Below are 22,081 nucleotides of genomic sequence, written 5' to 3'. Positions count from 1 at the left end.
TTTCCCTCCACCCTTGCAGCTGGTGTATGGCCATGTGACCAAATTTTGGCTAACAGGGTACAAGCAAAAAAAAAATGATGTATGCAACTTCTGGGTCATATTTTTATGCAGAACATGCTTTTTCTCAGCCCTCTTTCCCCTGTCCCCTGGCTAGCCAAAGGGGACAATAGGAGCAGCCACCATAGGCTCAGAGATGCAAGCTATCTGTTGAGGCCGAAGAGCCAGCCCTCCAGCTGGGATCCCTAGATGAGCTCATAAAGCAAGATTAACTACCTGTCCTATAGGGATTCCTCTGGGCTGTTAGCTGAGATGGAAGTGAATTTTTATCTTGTTGGATCATTGTATTTGGAGGTCTTTATCATAGTAGTTTAATCTCTATCCTGGCTTTTTCAGTAGTGATAAGATCTGAGCTGACCACCTGGCCTGCAGACCCGGGTATACAGCTGATTAGATACATTGAGATAGGGTAACAAGGACACTGGGATCTGCAGCATATACTGATGGAGGCATTATTAGAGAAGGGGAACAGACTTGTCAGATGAGGGTCAATTCAATTTTAGACTAGTTGTGTTTGAAGAGTGTTAGTATATCCAAACAGAAATGTGGAAGGAGTGGAAATTGAAAATTCTTATGACGACACGCTTCTCTACAAAACTTTGGTACCCAGCAGCTGTGCTGGCAGCGAGCGCTCATACATGTATTAACTTCAGTAGCCTGTTAAAGCGGTCCACTTCTTGTCCAAGAACAGTAGTCAAGGAGTTAAGGCGTCCTTGAGGATCCTTGACGAAAAGGCTCTCAGATGCAGTCTCCATTTCTAGTGTTTCTGAAACACACACAGCTGATTCCTCAGATTGATTATCACCGATTTCTGTCCTCATAACATTGCTACTGTAATGCACTTACCTTAACTTTTACAAAACCAGCTTAGTGTCTGGGCCTCCGCTGAATGGGGGTCAGGCCATGCAGACCTCGGTGGCAAATGCCAGCAGGACAAGCAGCTACCTGGTAGATGAGGGCCATCCCTGAGACCAGAGGTGCTAGGGACCCTGAGTCGTCTCTGCCATGCAGGTATGGACCCCCCCTCTTCCCTGCATGCCTGCATCGCATCTCAGAGATGAGGGGTTTGGGGAGGGGGAGAACGAGGGATGAGGCAAATGTAGCATTTATCTTGTTACTGAGCATTATTCAGAGGGCCTTACTCAGTTATTAGACCCATGGTTCAAGCTGAATCGAAAGTTTTGCTCTTCCTTTTCTCTACAGTCTAGCAAATGGAGGCTCACATGAGCTATAAAAAAAAATGAAGGACCAGCATTTTCCCTGCATGTCTGAGTAAGGTGTTAGTGAGTGGCTCTGAAGTACATGTACCAAATTCCTTTTGAATTCACATTTTCACTGCTCCAGAAGAATCATACAGCAGGGTGGCTTGGTCTAGGCTCAGGTCCCCAGTGCTGTGCTTATATGTCCCCGGTCTCCTATCAGCTCCTCACAGGCTATTCCAAACCCTCACTTCTTTTATTGAACTAGTCATATCCCTGTTCCCTTAGCTTCAGCAGATTGCATCATTTATTTCACACTGAAAGTATAACCTTTATTAAGCTCAGAGAGAAAAATATAGGTGTCAGTGGAACTCTGTGAACCGAGTACACGGTATTCCAGCCAGCTATCTGCCTAGGCATCCCTTTCTACCCAGCCCTCCATCTTATATTTGTTAAAAATTGCTTCCTAAACTAAGTTTGTTTTGAGGGCCTGTCTTGGGAGGAGTTGACTTGCTTCCGAGGTCACACAGGGCTTTTCTTCTGGGGTCTTGGGAGGATTGGCAAGATTCAGTCTGTGGTATAGTGACATAATAAGAAATATATATTTTGGTCTTTGTCCCTGGTTCATTCTGGCTGGAGCCCCCAAAACCTTTGTAATTTCCTAAGTAGTAAGAGTGATAGGAGCATCATTTTTTTCCCCTTTTTAATATTTGGGTTTGGCCCCGGCTCATGAAATAGCTTCTGAGTGTTAAAGGTAAAAGGAGCATCTTTCATTATTCATAACATAAACCTGAGTTTTTGTTAATGAGGTGGCTTTGGAAAGCCTGTAAGTGTAGGGGGCTTGTTGTCAGGGGGACCAACCATGTGATTAGACTGTTGGAACTTTCAACAGTTCCGACTGACCTCTTGGGAGGGGGGAGAGGGGCTAGAGATTGAGTTAATCACTAATGGCTAACAGTTTAATCAATCCTGTCTAATAATGAAGCCTCCATAAAAACCGTAACTGGAGGGGTTTGGAGAGCTTTCATGTGCTAGAAGGGCAGTGTACCCTAACTCCATGGAGACAGAAGCTCCTGCACTTGGACTCTTCTAGACCTTGTCCTGTACATCTCTTCTTGTGGTTGTTTACCTTTATTATTTATATGTAAATATTTTCTCCTGAGTTTTGTGAACCATTCTAGCAAATTATAAACCTAAGAAGGGTGCTGTGGGAACCCCCAAATTATTGCCAGTTGGTCAGAAGTATAGGCCACAACTTGGGACTTGAGATTAGCATCTGAAGTGGAGGGCAGGCTTGTGGGATTGAGCCCTTAACCTGTGGGGTCTGTGCTAATCCTGGTTGGTTAGCGTCGTAATTGGACTCTAAGATACTCAGTTGGTGTCCAGAGATTTGGAGAACTGCTTAATGTAAGGGAAAAGCCCATGTTTGGTGTCAAAAGTGTGAGAAAGAAGCAGTTTACTTTTACAATACATTAAGAAATGTAAATCTACAGTCATTCTAAGAAAAGTGTGAAAGTAGATCTTTCATCAATTGGGAAGATTCCTTAACTCACCAGAAAACAAAGTGATATTAATTTAGCCATTTTTCTTGAATCTAGAAAAAAAATGAAACAGATTCTAGAGCAGGGCTGTCTAATGGAACATTTTACAATAATGGAAATGTTTTCTGTGTTGTCCAATATAGTAGCACTCAAAATGTGGCTAGTGCACCTGAGGATATGAATTTTAAATTTTACTTATTTATATTTAAGTAGCCACATGTGGCTAGTGGCTACTGTCTTGGGCAGCACAGGTCTAGAGACACTAGGAAGCTCAAGAAAAAGTCTGTTAAAGTTACATGGGGCTAGAAACCAACTTGCTCCTAATGCTTCCGGCAGTTGGGTTGTTGAGGTGCTCATGGCCTCCAGTCTATAAGTGGAGAGCTCCATGTCAGAAGTGCTTGCTACAGGGGATCTGTGGGTGGCTCAGTGGTTTAGTGCCTGCCTTTGGCCCAGGGTGCGATCCTGGAGTCCCGGGATCAAGTCCCACGTCAGGCTCCCAGCATGGAGCCTGCTTCTCCCTCCTTCTGTGTCTCTGCCTCTCTCTCTTTCTCTTTCTGTCTATCATAAATAAATAAATAAATAAATCTTAAAAAAAAAAAAGAAGTGCTCTCTACATAAAGAAAGGTGTATATAATAAAGCAGATTTGGAGACCTGCTCATCACTCAGCTTTCTGAGTTTATTCCTAAAAGTCCTATGATATACAGAAGCCAGGGATTATTTATTACCTGGAACTCTGGTCTGGACTGAAGCAACAAGTTCTTGGACAATTTCATCATTGCTTTTTCCCTCTCCACCAGAAGATGACCTTGGCTGGACCTCAAGTATGGTGTTGATTAAAGTGTTGGTCTCTTTGTACTGTAATGGTAGGAAGGGACAGAACAGTGAAGACTCAGATTCTTAGAAAATAATTTGCAGCACAGTTTACTTATAAAAATAATGGCAATTGTCAAAAAAATTTTTATGTTGAAGATAGAGTTGGTAAAATGTGCTCATTGGAAATGCACAGTACAGGTGACCCTTGAACAATGCAGGGGTAAGGAGCATTGCCCCTCCTGGTCACATAGTCGAAAATCCATGTATAACTTGATTCTTCAAAAACATAACCACTGGGGGATCCCTGGGTGGCTCAGCGGTTTGGCGCCTGCCTTCGGCCCAGGGTGTGATCCTGGAGTCCTGGGATTGAGTCCCACATCGGGCTCCCTGCATGGAACCTGCTTCTCCCTCTGCTTGTGTCTCTGTCTCTCTCTCTCTCTCTCTCTGTGTCTGTCATGAATAAATAAATAAAATCTTAAAAAAAAACCATAACCACTAATAGCCTACTGTTGATAAGAAGCCTTAGCAATAACAAACAGTTGATTAACACACATTTTGTATATGTATTATATGCTATATTCTTAAAGTAAGCTGAAGAAAAGAAAATGTTAGTAAGAAAATCATATGGACACCTGGGTGGCTCAGTCGGGTATGCGTCTGCTTTGGGCTCAGGTCATACTCCCAGGGTCCCTGTTCAGCAGGGAATCTGCTTCTCCCCCTTCTGTGCTCCTACCCCACTCAAATAAATAAAATCTTAAAATAATAGAAAATACATTTATAGTACTGTATTTATTGAAAAAAAATCCATGTACAAATGAACACATGGTTCAAACCTGTGCTGTACAAGGGTCATTGTACATGGTGGTCAGTGTTATATTTAAACATTTTTGGTTGAACAATAATGTGAATGTTCTTAATGCCACCAAACTGTATACTTAAAAATGGCTAAAGGGTAAGTTTTATGTTATATATATTTAACCCTAATAAAAATGATTTTTTTAGCTAATCATTTAAAAGACAGTTTATAAAAATGAAGAAGCAATAATGAGAATGCTCTTTTGAAACATGCTTTTATTTAAATGACTTTTTTCTTTTTTTCTAAAGATTTTATTTATTTATTCATTAGAAACACAGAGAGAGAGAGAGGCAGAGACATAGGCAGAGGGAGAAGCAGGCTCCATGCAGGAAGCCCAATGTAGGGCTTGATCCCGGGACCCCAGGATCATACCCTGAGCCAAAGGCTCAACCGCCCAGCCACCCAGGTGTCCCAGTGACTTTTTTTTCAATTAGAGAAGTAGTATGACTTATTATAGAAAATTTAGAAAATACAGAAAAGCATAAAAAAAACATTCTTGGGATGCTTGGGTGACTTACCCATTGAGCGCTGCCTTTGGCTCAGGGTGTGATCCTGGGGTCCTGGGATGGAGTCCCACATCGGCCTCCTCATAGGGAGTCTGCTTCTCCCTCTGCCTATATTTCTGCCTCTCTCTCTGTGTCTCTCATGAATAAATAAATAAAATCTTAAAAAAAATTTGTGATCCTGCTTTCCAGAGATATTTGTAACTGTATCCCCAGTTGGACATTTTCTCTTTTATGTGCATCTAATTTTAAAAAAATGAGCACATACAATTTTTGTAGTATTCATTCTTTTTCAATTTCATGAATATTTTTCTCATATCACTGAAAATCTTCACGAATCATGCTTTAAATGACTGTGTGATACTTGGTGGTATGAATAGAGTTATTGATCTACTTTTTTTTTGACATTTCTTGTTTTTTGATCTGGTAGAACTCTGAATAGAATATCTATAATGAATCTCATCCACTATATTTGAAGTTCTTTAAATGATATATTCCAAAAGAATATATTTAAACTGGATATTTTTACATTGATTTCTAAAAGCATTGTACTGATTTATACTCCCGATAGTAGTGTATCAGAGGACCTATCTTTATCTTTGCAAGAATTAATATCTTTGCTTAAAAAATCTTAAAAAAGGGCAGAGGGAGAGGAAGAAGCAAACTCCTTGCTGAGCAGGGAGCCCCACGTGGGGCTCTATCACAGGACCCTGAGATCATGACCTGAGCTGAAGGCAGATACTTAACCAGTTGAGCCACTCAGGCACCCCTGAATTCTATTTTTAATTTTTTTGAGGAATCCTATACTGTTTTCCTCAGTGGCTGTAGCACTTTATGTCCCCACCAACAGTACACAAGGATTCCAATTTCTCCACATCCTTACCAACACATGTTTTGTTATTTTGATAGTAGCTATCCTAATGGGTGTGATGTTGTATCTCATTGCAGTTTTGATTTGCATTTAACTATGATTGGTGATGTCAAGCATCTTTTCATGTGCTTATTGACTGTAGATCATCTTTGGAGAAATGTCTACTAAGTCCTTGCCCATCTTTGAATCAGGTTGTTTTTTGTCGTTGTTGAGTTTTAGGAGTTCTCTAAATATTCTGGATATCAACCCCTTATCAGGTGTAGGATTTGCAAATATTTTCTCCTATTCTGTAGGTCACTTTTTTACTCTGTTTATAGTCTTTTTTTTTTTTGATAGTGTCTTTAAATGTAGAAAATTAAAAACTTTTTATGAAATCCAATTTGTTCTTTCTTTTGTTACTTGTTTTTATGGTGTCATGGTCAAAAAATCATTGCAAAAAAATCATTGCCAAATTCAAGGTCATGAAGCTTTTCTTTCTTTTTTTTTAAATAAAATTTTTTTGCCTTTTTTTTAAAATAATAAATTTATTTTTTATTGGTGTTCAATTTACCAACATACAGAATAACACCCAGTGCTCATCTCGTCAATAAATTAAGCTTTTGTCCTATGTTTTCTTCTGAGAGTTTTATTGTTATAGGACTTAACATTTGGATCTTTTATCCATCAAGTTAATTTTGCATATGGTGTTAGTTAAGGGTCCTACTTTATTCTTTTGCATCCAGTTCTTTCAGCAACATTTGGTGAAAAGATTGTACTTTCCCCTTGTCAGAAATCGTTTGATCATTTATGTGAAGGTTTATTTCTGGACTCTTTGTTCTATTCCATTGGTCTATATGTCTGTCTTTCTGCCAGTTCTCCCCTGTTTTGCTTACTATAAAGTTTTATTGATTTCTAACTTTATTGCATTGTGGTTAGAGAAGATACTTTTTATGATATCTATCTTTTAAAACCTATTGTTACATTAAATTGTGGTCTAACATGTGGTCTCTCCTAGGAAATGTTCCACATGTGGATAGTTAACTTTTTCTCAGGTTTCTTTTTTGTTGTTTCAAAAATGTTTTGCTTGGTCATGTCTTTTAATTTTCTCATGATGTTTTTCATATAGTGACATCTATTGGCTTTTTCTAATTTGATTTATTTTCTGTTGCTTTTTGGTGCTTAGAAATTCCTATTCCAAAGTTAGCTAAATATTCTGATTTTTTCTAGATTTTTTTCTATTCAGAAACATAGGATCTTTTTCATTTATTTGTTGGAAACCTTATGTACTTTTCACACAGGTCTTGGGAAGGTAATTCTTTTAGTTCTTCATGTTTAGATGCCTTTGCAAGAATATATCTGGAATGGGTGATGGGATGTTCTGTGATATTGTCTAAGATCTTCCAAATCTATCCATCAATCTCTAGTCCTTGGCTTTGAAACCTCAGTCATAACACTCAGAAGAGAGAGGGGCTCAGAACTTGGGATTTTAGATCTTGATTGTTAAAATTATATTTTCCATGATAGACATTCTTTCAGATATGACTTTTGACATATTCATTAGGCCCTAAATACATATATGAAATATTTACTTAATGCTATAGTTAAATAGTTTGGTGTCCTTGCTTAGTGCCAGCCATTAATATGACTTGTTCTATTTTAGTTCTTCTTGATTGGATGAAAGAGTCCTGAGACATTTAGTACAGCCAGTCTGGTATTATTTTCCTATGATAGTAACTGGCTTAGATGCTTATCTGAGCAACCATTTTCAGTTCTTTCTCCTAGCAAAGATTACGCTTTCTTGTACACTTGCAGATAGGTGGGCCATGTGACTAATCTGGCCAATGAAAGGTGGACTGTGTATCTGAGGTAGTGAAAAGCCTATGAATAATTCTCTAGTCTTTCTCTTCCTATGCTGCTATGAATGAAGGGGCCATCTGTTCTAGATAAGGCAGCTACAATATAATAGTGCTTCTGTTAGATTGGGTTCTTCTTTTTTTAAATTGGGTTCTTGCATGGTTGTGTGGAGAAGAGCCCTTTTGTCAACCTGCCAATATAGTTGTTGGTGGATTAAGCAATTGGGATTTGAGTACTTTTCTTACTGCAGCATAACCAAGTCCATCCTGACTAATATAGTAGCTCATCTACACTTTTGGGAGGAGGCTGGCGATAGGATGGGCTAGATGCTACCATGAGCTTTTTGTTTTTTATTGTAGTTCTGCCAGAATATGTACAAGCATAGCTTCAGTATTTTTTTTCTTTCAACAGAACAAAAAATTGTTTGTTTTTTGTTTTGTTGAATCTCCTTGCACTATCTTCCGTATCTATTATCATCTCTCATCGTTTTCTATTTCTGGACATTTTAATCTCCATTATGGAAAGCTCAGGTTTGTCCCCTTTATATCACATGTGTGATGATCTATATACTAGTCCTGGTCTTTAAGCCTCCAGAGTAGTTTTTAATTCTGCTGTGGTAGTTCTAGTTTCCTTGAAAGACTTCATTCTCACATATCCCCTGGCATCCTTCATATATACATGTCAGCTTGTTCTCAAATTCTTGCTTTTTTCTTTCATACAGGCTGTGTCTTCTACCCTATCGCAGATGCCAAAACATATTTATTTATTTATTTATTTATTTATTTATTTATTTATTTATTTATTTATTTATTTACAGCAGGTGATTTACAGAGGGCAAGTCTGTATCTTCTGGATAGTGTTTTCTAATCTTTTATCCTATATTTTCTCGCTATTTACTCAGCCTCTGCTGTTTTTATTCTTTCCATTTATTAAGCCTCTAATAAGAACAGAGTTAAGAGGTATCTGTTAGTGCAGACAATCTATACAGATGGCCCTTGACTTCTGCTCATTATTACCTTAGGAGGGAATTTCTGCCTTGTATCTCCAACTGATGTGCACAGGTCAAGGTCCAGTTGTCTTTACTAGTTCCTACTAAGCATCTATGTAAGTATAGTTTGCTGGGCTGAGGAAGGAATCATTTATATCTTTTGTGTAAAGACTCTATTGATGGCAGGCAGGATTAGCTAACCTAAACCGGCTAATCAAAGAAAAGAAATCTGTTGGCTCATACACTGGTAAGAAGAGAACACAAGTCACATGGGTCCTAGGCATGAATGGATCTAATGTTTTCTCTCTGGTACATGTTTGGTTGTTTCTCTCATTCTTTCCTACATCAGATGAGTTTCTTACATGTGATAGAGGGAATGGGTTGAGTGTCAATGATAAGGCCACAGACAGCTATAGATATACAGTATCCTAGCCAGTGATTCCAAAGGAAAGAAGAAGTCCTCCCCCAATCCTAGAATCTGTATATAGTATATTTTAGGGAAGAATTCTCTCTCACCCAACATAGTCCATGCACCTGTTCCTTGGACCAGTTTGAGTGGCCAGGTGATGAAATGCTGCCTTTGGCCAGCCCTGAGTCACATACCCACCTCTGAAGGTAAGGGAGTCTTACCAGAATTTCATGGAATGAGGAAGGGGCTGTTATCCCAAAGGGAAGAGATGGGAGTAGGGCATATAGTATACCAGAAAAATGGAGAAAGGGAGGCTAGATGGAAAAACATACCACAGTGCTCACTACATGCCTGCTGTCTCATTCTCAGTCATTGTGAACCAGTGGAAAACACAGAACTACTGTGCACATTGCCAAGAGTGTTACCTCTACCAGCAGTGCCATATTTCTCACAGGATACAGCCAGGCTTGCTATATGTACACTGCCCTTTCCCTTCTTTCACCCCTCGCCCCATGTGCCCCACCCACTCCAGAGCAAACAATCAGATATGAGTGAATATTAACACTTGGTTGGCCAACTCTCTTCCTGAAAGTAGAATAATGAAAATCAAAATATTATTAACCCCTCACTAAAAAGCAAAACAATTTTTAATGGTAGAGAACCATGACATAGGTGGTAGAGCACTGACCTCCTGGAGTTTTTCTGGAAGTTCTACTGTTGTTTCCTGCAGATTCATTGATATCTAGGTAGATATCACCCTCTAATGCTTCTATGGGCAAAATTTAAGTTGAAAAGGAAGATGATTCCCTTCAGCCTTGTGAGCAAGACTTAATATCCAACCTTTATAGTATTCCAGGCCCTAAGGGACAGACCTTATTTCATGGCTTTGGTTCATCCACAGATGCCTGGCCATGGCAGATGAATAAACTGGAAAGGTATGTAATACCTAGATAATGGAGGAGCCTCAGGCGCCATGCTGAGGAACTTGGACTACTGTGGGTAACAGAAGTGGGGCATCAGAAGATCTTACAAGAGTGAAATTAGCCAGTTTGCTCTTTGGACCTACTGCTGGGGTCTGGTACTGTGATGCTGATGAGCCATGCTTTTAAAGAACACTGTTTTATTCGTCTTGGATGTTTGTTACCGTACTTTTACACTGTAATCATCTGTGGATTTGTAAACCTTTGTGTAATATAATACAGATCTTCCCAGTGTGGAGAGAAAAGGGCAAAAGAGAAAGGACTGTCTGGATTATCGTCCAAATCTCCATGTTAAGGTGGACTAGCAGGCAGATTAGGGACTCGGCAGGAGGCTGGATGATGACGGGTGGCCAGTGACAGGGGAAAAATGTATGGTGATCTTAGGTTCTGTGAAGGATCCAGAAGGAACAGGCTAAGTTGGAATCAAATGCTGAAGTTGAGATCAAACATTTACTCTGCTTATTTAAGGATATTATACTTTATGGAACTAATGAGATGATTATTGATGTTTCAAGTTTATATACACAATATGAAAATGGATTTTAGGTTAAAAAGCCACATACCTGGAAAACTAGGTTGGCATTTTCATGCATTCCAAATATTTCTGGGTCATCCATCAAAGGCAGATTTTCAATGTAGTCCTTAAAATCTTGTAGGCTGTCAGCCAAGGGTGCAAAATAGATGCCTGTTTATTGAAAACACAGAGGGCAAGTTTGTTTCAAATAGACTAGCTCTGTACCACCAAGTTTGGCCCTTCTCTGCCTGTTCAGATGGTGGCTTTAATCAACTGCCTTCCACAGAAAAGGGTATTGTTTTCCCCACTCTCCTTGCTTTCATTACTGTGCCTGGTCTCTGCCTTTTCTTAAGGCCTTGAGTTGTGATTAGTATCCTAACCTTTTAGGGTGTCCTCTCCAGAAGATTCTGGGAACCCAGGAATGTGCTGCTGATAGCCATGCCTTGGTAAGGGCTCCAAATTTATAGAGCTTTGAAAACATATTTAGACTGAATACCACCCACTTTAGAACAAATACCTCAAACTGGTTACTACACAATAGATATTTTTGTGCTTTTACTGCCAAACTAGTTTTGGAGGTGGTCAAGCATGTGGCTGGGGTGGGCGGGCACGAGGACTAGGTTGTGATGTCTAGATGTCAGGAACTTCTGGATGGAAAACTGAGAGATGCTGTCAATGACTTCTTGGGAAAAGGTCCTTTCCATAATATTGAAAAGTCATTCACCTGATTCTGAATATTTATAATCCTCTTCTAATGTTTCAGGAGAAAAGAACCTTTTTAAGACTGTACGAAGGCATCTTTGATCCCAGGTGTCTGTAACTCTCCCGCCATATGTAATTTCACCTGAAAAGGAGTTTGCATTTTAAAACATATTTTTTTATTGAGATGCATATCCAAATTCTAATAGGTTTATTTGTGTACACATTTTTGGAACTGAAAGTGAAAAAAGCATATCAGAGTTTCCTACCACTACTCCCTAAAGAGAATAAAAGTCAACTTTTAAAGGGCAGGAAAAAACCTACTATATGTACCCTATGCTAATTATTTTGCTTTCCCCAAGTAACCAAAACCAAAGCCACTGAGCTCTATTTACATATTTCCTCCTCCTCCTTCCCTTTTTTGCTGTAAGTTACTGATTTGGGGTCTTTTTATTTTTAAAGGATTTTATTTATTGGAGAGAGAGCACAAGCAAGAACACAGGGGGAGCAGCAGAGGGAGAGGGAGATGCAGACTGTCAGCCTGATGCGGAGTTCAGTCCCAGGACCCTGAGATCATGACCTGAGCCAAAGTCAGATGTTTAACCAGCTGAGCCACCCAGGCACCCCCTGATTTTGGGTGTAATTCCATCACTGAGCACAGTATTCTAAAACATACACTTTACATAAAACACTGCCTCTTTTTGAGGCCAGCAAATAAATGGAACCAAAACATTTATAACAAGACATTGAAACTGCATACATATATTATAATTATTAAAATTAAGCTAGGAAGGAAAGATAGATCCAAGCTGAAAGAGACAATGCCTCACAAAAATTATGTTGGGTAATTAAAACTTATTAGTATCCCCTCTCTCTTTTCATAGAGAAGCTACTTACGGCATGTTCCACGGTCGTCCCAAAATTATAAGTAGGAATGATATCTATTCTGCATTGGAATAATACCTATTGCTGATATAATTCCTTGGGAAAATTCCAGATCCATTGCTACATTTCATTATTTACCACTGTAGGGTTCCCAGAAGGATTTTACCTATGATACTGATATTGTCAACTTCTAAATTCTCGGAATGTTCATCTGTTCTCTTCATATCTTCCATTATGTCAGGAAGAAAGTTTTTCATTCTCTTTTAAGCTGAGATGATTGGTTGAAAGAAAGTTATTTGGTCTTTGGAATCTCCATAATTTATTTCTAAGAGAGCACTGTCTTTACTTGCACCTCTTAAAGGGACACTTATATTCCCTGAAGCACATTTGGTCTGTCTTGTTGGATTAGCCACTCAGGGAGAGGGGAGAGGAAGTAGATATCACAGCTGATGGTCAAGTAGCTAAATCCTCTGTATTAGCAATTGTAAGAGGGAAGAAAGAGATTCTGCTGTATTTTCCTGGGTATATTCTTCAGTTGCCTTCTAGGAAATCTTGGAACACAAAGTTTAGTTACATCTTTGTAGTGGGTCCATCTAGTCTGCGCCTAAGTTAAAGCTCCTCTTGGGTCCTTGGGGCTGGATGGGAATTAAGCACAAGTTTCTCCAATTGCATGATGGTGTCTGGAAAAGAATGATGGCCAGGAAAACTAAGACTTCTATCATTAGTAGGTGGTGAGAGAAAAGAGTTGCCCTAAAGTGTATTATTTTTTTTTTCGAGTCGCAAATGACTGCATTTTGAGAAGCAGCATAGAAATATTTTCCTTATATGTTATCAGACTTTGTACTCCTCCATCCAGATTGAGTTTTATCCTTTGCTTGGATCAAACTGCATAAATAAGGAGCTCCACAATTTTTACTCAGAGTAGATGACTCTTGGGCTCACTTTTAGGAAGGAATCTTCTGGGTTTGGTCTTCCCAGAAGAAGAACCTGTGGAGGAGGTGTCCACCATACATGCCCACCACCTGTCCTGGCCTCGGCATCACAGTCCCTGAGGGTCTCGTTGCAGATCCCAGTGTGGTGGCTTTCCCCTTGTCTTCCTCACCTATCTCCAGGGGCTGGCCCAATACAAACTGGGTAGGCCTTAGGTTTGGCTTTGTCTTTGCCTACTTTGAGCTCAGATGTGTCTCCTGGACTTATGCATTGCTATACCTTACACTATAAAATTTTAAGACTCCCCCCACCCCCAAATACTTTCCTATATTTAAAGCCTCCTCAGTATTTCTCTATTCTCTCCCCACTGGTGTTGCTGTATCTTCTTGTTCAGTCCTTCATGTTGCTTTTATTATACCTTTGTAAATTATTGCACCTCTTTACACCATAAAGGATCATGATTGCCAATCATCAATTACAAAGTAGAATCAAAATTAACAACACACAACAGGTTTTTCATGATGTGCCCTCAACTTACCTTTCTAAAATTTTTGTTGAAGATAAAGCTCCTCTCCATGTACATTCCCTCTTCATACTGTGCACCAGCCCAACTCTATAGTCAGACCACGCCTCAGCCTGTTGGGCTTTTGTATCACTCTTCTCTCTGTCCAGTGTGCTCTCCTGCCTTTTCTCTCCTGGTGAGCCCCACTTAGCTCAGTTTAGCTGTTCAGCACTTAGCTCTCACTGGAGCAGTCCCAGATTCCTCCAGGTAGTGTTAGTTGTTCCTTCTGAATTCCCACAGCTTTGCACATACACTTCTGATTTGGTAATTAACTCAACATATAGTTTATTCATTATCTCCACCCTCCATGCCATGAGTTTTTGGCAGGCAGGGTCTACATTGTCTTTGTATTTCTAGCATCTATTGTTAGTAGTATAAGGCAGTATTTTCTGGATTAATGCATAAATGACTGCCTAAAATACCACGCTATGGATAAAGCATTCATTGCCTTTGTGCTTCTATCCATTTTTTAAAAACAGGACTAATAAAGAGCTATAATTTAAAATTCATAAAATCCACATAAAATTTACAGGTATGATTCATTAATTTTTAGTAAACCTGCAATGTTGTAACCATCACCATAATCTAATTTTAGAACATTTGTATTATCCCCCAAATGCAGTCTTGTGCCCCTTCTCAGTCACTCCTCATTTTTGTCCCTGCTCCCTGCAACCATGAACCTACTTTCTGTCTGTATACATTTGGCTTTTCTGGAACTTTCATATAAATGGAACCATACAATGTGGTATTATGTGCTCTTTTTTCTTTTAAGATTTATTTATTTGAGAGAGAGTGAGAGAGCAGGGGGAGGAGTAGGGGGAGAGGAAGAGAGAATCTCAAGCAGGCTTCCTGTTGAGCATGGAGCCTAACTTGGAGCTAGATCCCAGGACCCTGAGATCAGGGCCTGAGCCAAAATCAAGAGTTGGATGCTTAATTGACTGAGCTACCCAGGCACCCCCGTGTCTGACTTTTTTACTTACCATAAGTGTGAGGTTTACCTATGTTGCAGCACCTATCAGTATGTTACTCCTTTCTTAATGGCTGGGTAGTACATGCTATGGTAGTACATGGTATGTCACATTTGTTTATCCATTCACCAGCTGATAGAAGTTTAGGTTGTTTCCACTTTTTTGGCTATTATGAAATAATGCTGTATAAACATGTACAAAGTTTTTGTGTGGACATGTGTTTTCATTTTTTCTGGGTCATATGGTAAGTCTATTTAAAACATTTTCCAAAATAGCAGCACCATTTTACATTGCCACCATCAACGTATGAGGATTCTACTTTCTCCACATCCTTGCCAACACTTTGTTGCTGTTTTTTTGTTGTTTCATTTTTTAATTTTAGTCATCCTAGTTGGTGTGTGAAGTGGTATCTCATTGTAGCTTTAATTTTCACTTCCTTAATGACTAAGCATCTTTTCATGTGTTTATTGGTCATTAATATGTCTTCTTTGGTGAAATGTCTATTCAAATCTTTTGCCCACTTTTAAATTGGATTATATTTCTTCTCACTGTTGAGTTGTGTTCTTTATATAATACTTTGTATATAGATCTTGGAAACTAGCCCTTTATCTGATACGTCATTTGCAAATATCTTCTCCCATTCTGTAGGTTGTCTTTTAGTTTTGTTGACTGTATCCTTTGCTGTGCAAAAGCTTCTTATCTTGATGAAGTCCCAATAGTTCATTTTTGCTTTTGTTTCTTTTGCCTTCGTGGATGTATCTTGCAAGAAGTTACTGTGGCTGAGTTCAAAAAGGGTGTTGCCTGTGTTCTCCTCTAGGATTTTGATGGAATCTTGTCTCACATTTAGATCTTTCACCCATTTTGAGTTTATCTTTGTGTATGGTGCAAGAGAGTGGTCTAGTTTCATTCTTCTGCATGTGGATGTCCAGTTTTCCCAGCACCATTTACTGAAGAGACTGTCTTTCTTCTAGTGGATAGTCTTTCCTCCTTTATCGAATATTAGTTTCCAATATCCATAAAGAACTTATTAAACTCAACAGCAAAGAAACAAACAATCCAATCATGAAATGGGCAAAAGACATGAACAGAAATCTCACAGAGGAAGACATAGACATGGCCAACAAGCACATGAGAAAATGCTCTGCATCACTTGCCATTAGGGAAATACAAATCAAAACCACAATGAGATACCACCTCACACCAGTGAGAATGGGGAAAATTAACAAGGCAGGAAACCACAAATGTTGGAGAGGATGTAGAGAAAAGGGAACCCACACTGTTGGTGGGAATGTGAACTGGTGCAGCCACTCTGGAAAACTGTGTGGAGGTTCCTCAAAGAGTTAAAAACAGATCTGCCCTACGACCCAGCAATTGTACTGCTGGGGATTTACCCCAAAGATGCAGATGCAATGAAACGCCGGGACACCTGCGCCCTGATGTTTCTAGCAGCAATGGCCACAATAGCCAAACTGTGGAAGGAGCCTCGGTGTCCATCGAAAGATGAATGGATAAAGAAGATGTGGTTTATGTATACAATGGAATATTACTCAGCCATTAGAAATGACAAATATCCGCCATTTGCTTCGACATGGATGGAACTGGAGGATATTATGCTGAGTGAAATAAGTCAATCGGAGAAGGACAAACATTATATGGTCTCATTCATTTGGGGAATATAAATAATAGTGAAAGGCAATAGAGGGGAAGGGAGAAGAAATGGGTGGGAAATATCAGAAAGGGAGACAGAACATGAGAGGCTCCTAACTCTGGGAAATGAACTAGGGGTGGTGGAAGGGGAGGAGGGTGAGGTGGGGGTGACTGGGTGGCGGGCACTGAGGGGGAATAATGGGAATGAATGGTTTTCATTGGTAATAAGGGAAATAGAGAAGAGTAGAGAGGAATCAGGTGATCTAGAGCCATGAAAGGCAAAAAAACCAGGATGAGCACTGGGTGTTATTCTGTATGTTGGCAAATTGAACAATAAAAAATAAATTTATTATTAAAAAAATAAAAATAAATAAAGTGCTAAATGGTGAAAAAAAAATACTTCGTATACAAGTGCCTTATCAGACATATGATTTACAAATATTTTCTTTCAGTTTGTGGCTTGTCTTTTTACTTTCTTTATGGTGTTTGTTGAAGTAAATGTTGATGATGTCCATTATTATTTTTTCTTTATTGCTTGTGCTTTTTTACATCTTATCTACTAAATCATTGCTGAACCCAAAGTCACGAAGATTTACTTCTGTGCTTTCTCTTTGTAGTTTAAGCTCTTACATTTAGTTCTCAGGACTCATTTTGAATTAATTTTTATGTATCATATGAGATAAGGATCCAAATTCATCCTTTTGCAGATGGATACTTAACATTCCCAGCATCATTTGTTGAAGAATTATCCTTCCTCCATTGAGCCACCCTGATACCTTTGTTGAAAGTTAGCTGACCATCAATATAAGGTCAATTGACCATCACTATTTTGATAAGCAGTGTTGGCCCTACTGGGGTAGTAGAGTGCTGGAGGCCAGAGTATAATGTCAGCCCCTAGATTCCAAGACCACCCCTTTTGGTCCACTCTGAGAATGGTCCTCATTCATTTTTACTGTTGTTTCCCTGCCCTCTATTTCCAAGGTTTATTTGCGTTTCATGGCTCTAGATCACCTGATTCCTCTCTACTCTTCTCTATTTCCCTTATTACCAATGAAAACCATTCATTCCCATTATTCCCCCTTTCAGAGTGCCCTTCTTCCCCCAGTTCCCAGTGCAAATCATTTCTTCATTACTTGGGCCTACATATCCCAAACTGGACCTAATTTTGGCACAAGGTCCCATGTGGCCACAATTAATATTTTCTAAATAATTGAATTCCTGAAATATTTTTCCTTTTTTCACAAATATACCTGAACAGGTCTCTACTAGTCAATCAGTGTTCAGATTCTTTTGAATTTAAGAACACAGACTCTTGAGGCTAGACTGACTTATAAAGTCCACCACTTATAAACTGTGTGCCTCAGTTTCCTCACGTATAAAATAGGGATATAACAGTCCTCACCTCATATGATTGTTATGAGGATCAAATATGCTAATTCTTGGGAAGTGCTGAACACAGTAGTTGCATGTATCAAGAAAGATACAAGGTTTTGCTATTATTATTTGGGAAAGCAGCTGTATTTTCCATGTGTAAATATTCTCATAATATCCTTATCACAGTCTTATCTTCACAAAGGGACCATTAGAAGTCATCATCACCACCATCAAACACTGGGAAGGACACCATTTTTATATGGGCCATGCCCTGGCCATGTGGGCATACTGACCAGTAATGTAAATTAGTGCATCCCAGGGAATCTTTCCTTCTTGGCAGTAAAGGTTGAGGTTCAGTAAAGCGCATTCCCTGTCACTGTCATTAAATTCATAGCAGATATTCCAACCAAGAGGGCCAAACTTTTTTCTCTCCTAGAAGGGAAAATGAAAATAGTCTTACATAAAATTTGATAAATTAGCTTTGTATAAAATACTGAGAAGTGAAAGGTTTCTATTGAAGTTGGGCATCCTCATTCTGTTGACATCATGTTAAGATCATGTTAAAATCAGTTAAGATCATACAGTTCAACTTCATCTAGGCTTTCAGTTTGGCTTTCAGCAAACATGGGTGGCATCTCTTCCTCCAGTCCTGGCTTTTCTCCAAAATTTCCAAAAGAAAACTTGACTTACTAGAAATATGATAGAAGGGCATCTGTCTTTCATGGTAAAATAAAATATTTCCCAATCAAAATAGGCAAAGACTGACACTAATCATCCATCTTGTGGCAAGAGCTACTCCCAGTTCTAAAGAGTCTGCCTACCACCTAGGCTTTTAAGTCATATCACTATGTGCTGATTACATGCTGACTTCTCTGCAGTGACATTTTTTAAACTAGTACACAGAATCATAACCCTTGCTTCATGACTTCACATAGTGACCTCTTTTTCTTTCTTCATTATCTCCCTATCCCATCTTAATTTCTTAATTCCAAACTGATGATTATACCAGAGGTCTCATATTCCCTCCTCTTGATTTCAAAATTTCATAAGTGTTGAACCACTTTCCCATCTCAGCTGTTTTTATTTGTACAACAAGGGCCTTGTGCCTAGAGTCCCTGGTCCCAGCCTCTCAGATCTCCTCTGGGACCTTGTTTACTTATTTATGTCATATTTTGCATCTTTAATCTTTGTTTTTTTCTTTACAGATTCTCTGTAGACCATATACACTTGAAACCCAGGCAGCCAGTCTAGTTAAGACATCATCTAGAGACGTGTAGTCAAAGAGTCAGAATTTAAATGCAGGGTCTCAGGATGGACACCAGATCACAGCAATGAAGTTTGAGCAGAGGGAAGGAGAAAATAGTACTGAGTTGAAAGTCATCTTTCAGGGGACTTGGGGCTCTGGTCACAGGGAAGAGGCTCTTAAGGGTAGTAAGCCCACCCAAAAAGGGCCAGGTGAGGATGAAACTATTGCAAGGAAAATGATGGACTGACATGATATATATGTGCAAATGAGGAATAATAAAAATAATACTGAAATTTTGAATGCAGGCGATTGAGAGATGGGACTACCAATTTCAGGAGTAGAGTCTGGAGATTTGGGAGACTTGGGAGTGAGATATGTCTCTGAGGAGATCAATTTTGTGCTTTTGAATTTGACCTCGTGCATTTATCCAGGTGATGATGTCCCTTAGATCAGAGTAGAGCTAGGAGGCGAAGCTGAGGTGAGGGGAGTATGGAGATCAGCCACTGAGTGAGAACAACTTGGCTTCAGACCCTGAATGGGGCCTCAGCACTTTACAATGCCATTTGTAAGCTTTCATGTCATTCCCACTTTTTATTTATTTATTAACATAGTGCACTTTTTTTTTCTACTAAAAAGCAAAAGTTGGGTGTACCTGAATAATTGCGTGGAAGAAACAAATGCCAAATATTATTTGTCTCCATTTTCTTCCAAGTATGTTTTCTTCAAAAAACGAAGGTGTCATTTCAGTAAATGCCCGTCTGATATTTGCACGTAAACCTTTTGGTGGCTCATTGGTTACCTGGGTTCAGACACATATATGGCAGAAAGGGTGATTTTATCGATTTGCATTATTTCTGAATAACACACAGAGACGGAAGCCATTGAGAGGATGTAGATAACTGATACCCATGGGGCATTCCTGGTATGTGGGGGCTTGCTCTGTATCTTGCTCAGCCTCAGGCTCTGCAAAGTCAGGTCTGGTGGGGGTCTTCAGATCTACAGTGGATGAACCGTCTCCACAAGAATCTCAGACAATTTCTTTTGGTGTTCATTTTTCTAAATATGGGCCAGAAAGTATTCTCAGGCCTTCAGCATTGGATTTTCCATGCATCTCAACATATGGCATCCCTTGATGACATGGGACAGGAAAGGAAGAAGCATCTCTTGTTCCTGAGTGATCATTTGTATGCAGAGGCTTCCTGTATATTGGAGAATTCCCAGCACTAAAACCCAGCAGCCATACTACCTGTAGGTCCTCCTGTCTCTCAAATGCTGAAACATTCTCTTAATTCTGGGAGGGGTTCCATTCTTACCACTCTGCATCCTTGACATTTTCTTATACTGTTGAATGATCAACAGGCTAGGGCACATAAAGATGGGAAGTGCCTTGGGAAACTGTGTGCCTGCATGCTATGAGGTGAAGGGATACTGACTTCCACCTTCCCACCTTGGCCACCCAGACTTTAATGTGGTCCTGCACAAGGCCTGGGCTCCCTGGACCCACTCGGGAAACATTCTGAGGCTAATCATTTTGCACCATTCCAACCATGTGCATACATTACCTTGACAGAATTTTGAAGGACTGTAACGGGAAATGTACTACTAGGCATGGAACTTAAAAAAAGTCGAAAAGTGTCCTTGATAACAATAGCTGTTCAAAACAAAGAGAAAACAACAAAAATGGAAAATGCTTAAATTATAATAATACTTTTAAGTAATAAATACTTATTATGGGATAGCAAAAAAAAATGCTGTGAGCTCTGTTTAAAGACTAGTTTAAGTATTTTATGTTGTAAAATGTTCTAAAATGGAAGTAGAAGAAATCTTTTTGGAAACTCTTAATACATGAGAGTTTGCCAATCTAGATGTTGGCACATTTGAGTAATGAAATTAAGGACACAGGGACGCCTGGGTGGCTCAGCGGTTGAACGTCTGCCTTCAGCTCAGGGCGTGATCCCAGGTATGGGGATGGAGTCCCGCATCGGGCTTCCTGTGAGGAGCCTCCTTCTCCCTCTGCCTGTGTCTCTGCCTCTCTCTCCGTGTCTCTCATGAATAAATAAATAAAACCTTTTTTAAAAAAAGTATTGAAAATTAATGTGTCCTTAATTTCTTTTTTTTAAAGATTTTATTTATTTATTCATGAGAGACATGGAGAGAGAAGCAGAGACACAGGCAGAGGGAGAAGCAGGCTCCATGCAAGGATCCCAATGTGGGACTCGATCCTAGGGGTCTCCAGGATCATGGCCTGAACCGAAGGCAGATGCTCAACTGCTGAGCCACTCAGGCATCCCTAATTTTCTTTTTTTTTTTTTTTAAAGATTTATTTATTTATTCATTCATGATAGACAGAGAGAGAGAGAGAGAGAGAGAGAGAGAGAGAGGCAGAGACACAGGCAGAGGGAGAAGCAGGCTCCTTGCTGGGAGCCTGACGTGGGACTCGATCCCAGGTCTCCAGGATCGCGCCCTGGGCCAAAGGCAGGCGCTAAACCACTGTGCCACTCAGGGATCCCAGGCATCCCTAATTTTCAATACTTGTTGCAGGTGTTAAGGGTCTCCTCTCTGAAATGGGGAAATTTTTTCAGAAAATACCAGGATGGTTACTGCCAGTGCTCATGAAGTATTTTGTTTTTAAACAATTCAGTTTTCAGCAGATTGCATGAAAATGGTCAGAAAGTCCTATGGAGAAGAAAGAGATTTCTCCACTCTGCAGAGTAGTTGCAAAGGGAACTGAGGGAGCAGGGGTAGGAACAGATTTCATAAGTAGCATGAAGATGTTTGGTCAATATGTTTACTGTTGACAGAGAACCTAAGAAAATGAGTTCTATTCTGGGTTCAAAAGGCTGAAGTGAAGTTGGGGAAAATTATTGTTCCCATTATAGGAACACACAGGCATCATTCCAAGATAACTTTCTTAGATGCTGGTTTTTAAGTACATCTTATGGTGTTTCTCCAACATTCCAGGCTTGCTCCCTCCTTAGGGTTTTGCATTAGCTATTCCTTTTGCCTGGATTACTCTTCCTTTAGATTGCCTCACATTCTTCAAGTCTTGGTCCAATACTGCCTTCTCAAAGAGGTGTACCCAGACCACACTGTTTATGTTTGTTTGTTTATTTATAATATTTTATTTATTTATTCATGAGAGAGGCAGAGACTTGGGCAGAGGGGGAAGCAGGCTCCCCTGGGGAGCCTGATGTGGGACTTAATC

At 39.6% G+C, this 22,081-nt stretch overlaps 2 protein-coding genes across 2 annotated transcripts in view; one reads left to right on the top strand and one right to left on the bottom strand.

Annotated features, from left to right (window-relative positions):
- DNAH6 (dynein axonemal heavy chain 6) overlaps nucleotides 1–22,081 on the bottom strand; it is a 236,551-nt gene that overhangs the window by 11,125 nt on the left and 203,345 nt on the right. The window contains exons 66-72 of the mRNA XM_041756154.1: nucleotides 20,439–20,527; nucleotides 19,529–19,675; nucleotides 17,924–18,062; nucleotides 11,290–11,409; nucleotides 10,615–10,736; nucleotides 3,524–3,653; nucleotides 696–823 (exon numbers count right to left, since the gene is read on the bottom strand). Of these exons, the coding sequence (XP_041612088.1) occupies nucleotides 696–823; nucleotides 3,524–3,653; nucleotides 10,615–10,736; nucleotides 11,290–11,409; nucleotides 17,924–18,062; nucleotides 19,529–19,675; nucleotides 20,439–20,527 (875 nt within the window). The remainder of the gene's footprint in view (nucleotides 1–695; nucleotides 824–3,523; nucleotides 3,654–10,614; nucleotides 10,737–11,289; nucleotides 11,410–17,923; nucleotides 18,063–19,528; nucleotides 19,676–20,438; nucleotides 20,528–22,081) is intronic.
- TRABD2A (TraB domain containing 2A) overlaps nucleotides 1–22,081 on the top strand; it is a 116,412-nt gene that overhangs the window by 65,114 nt on the left and 29,217 nt on the right. The gene's annotated exons all lie outside the window — the stretch shown is intronic.

This window comes from Vulpes lagopus, chromosome 5, assembly GCF_018345385.1.
Source record: "Vulpes lagopus strain Blue_001 chromosome 5, ASM1834538v1, whole genome shotgun sequence".
In the NCBI taxonomy this organism is placed as follows: domain Eukaryota; kingdom Metazoa; phylum Chordata; class Mammalia; order Carnivora; family Canidae; genus Vulpes; species Vulpes lagopus.
This window is presented reverse-complemented; position numbering and strand designations above follow the sequence as displayed.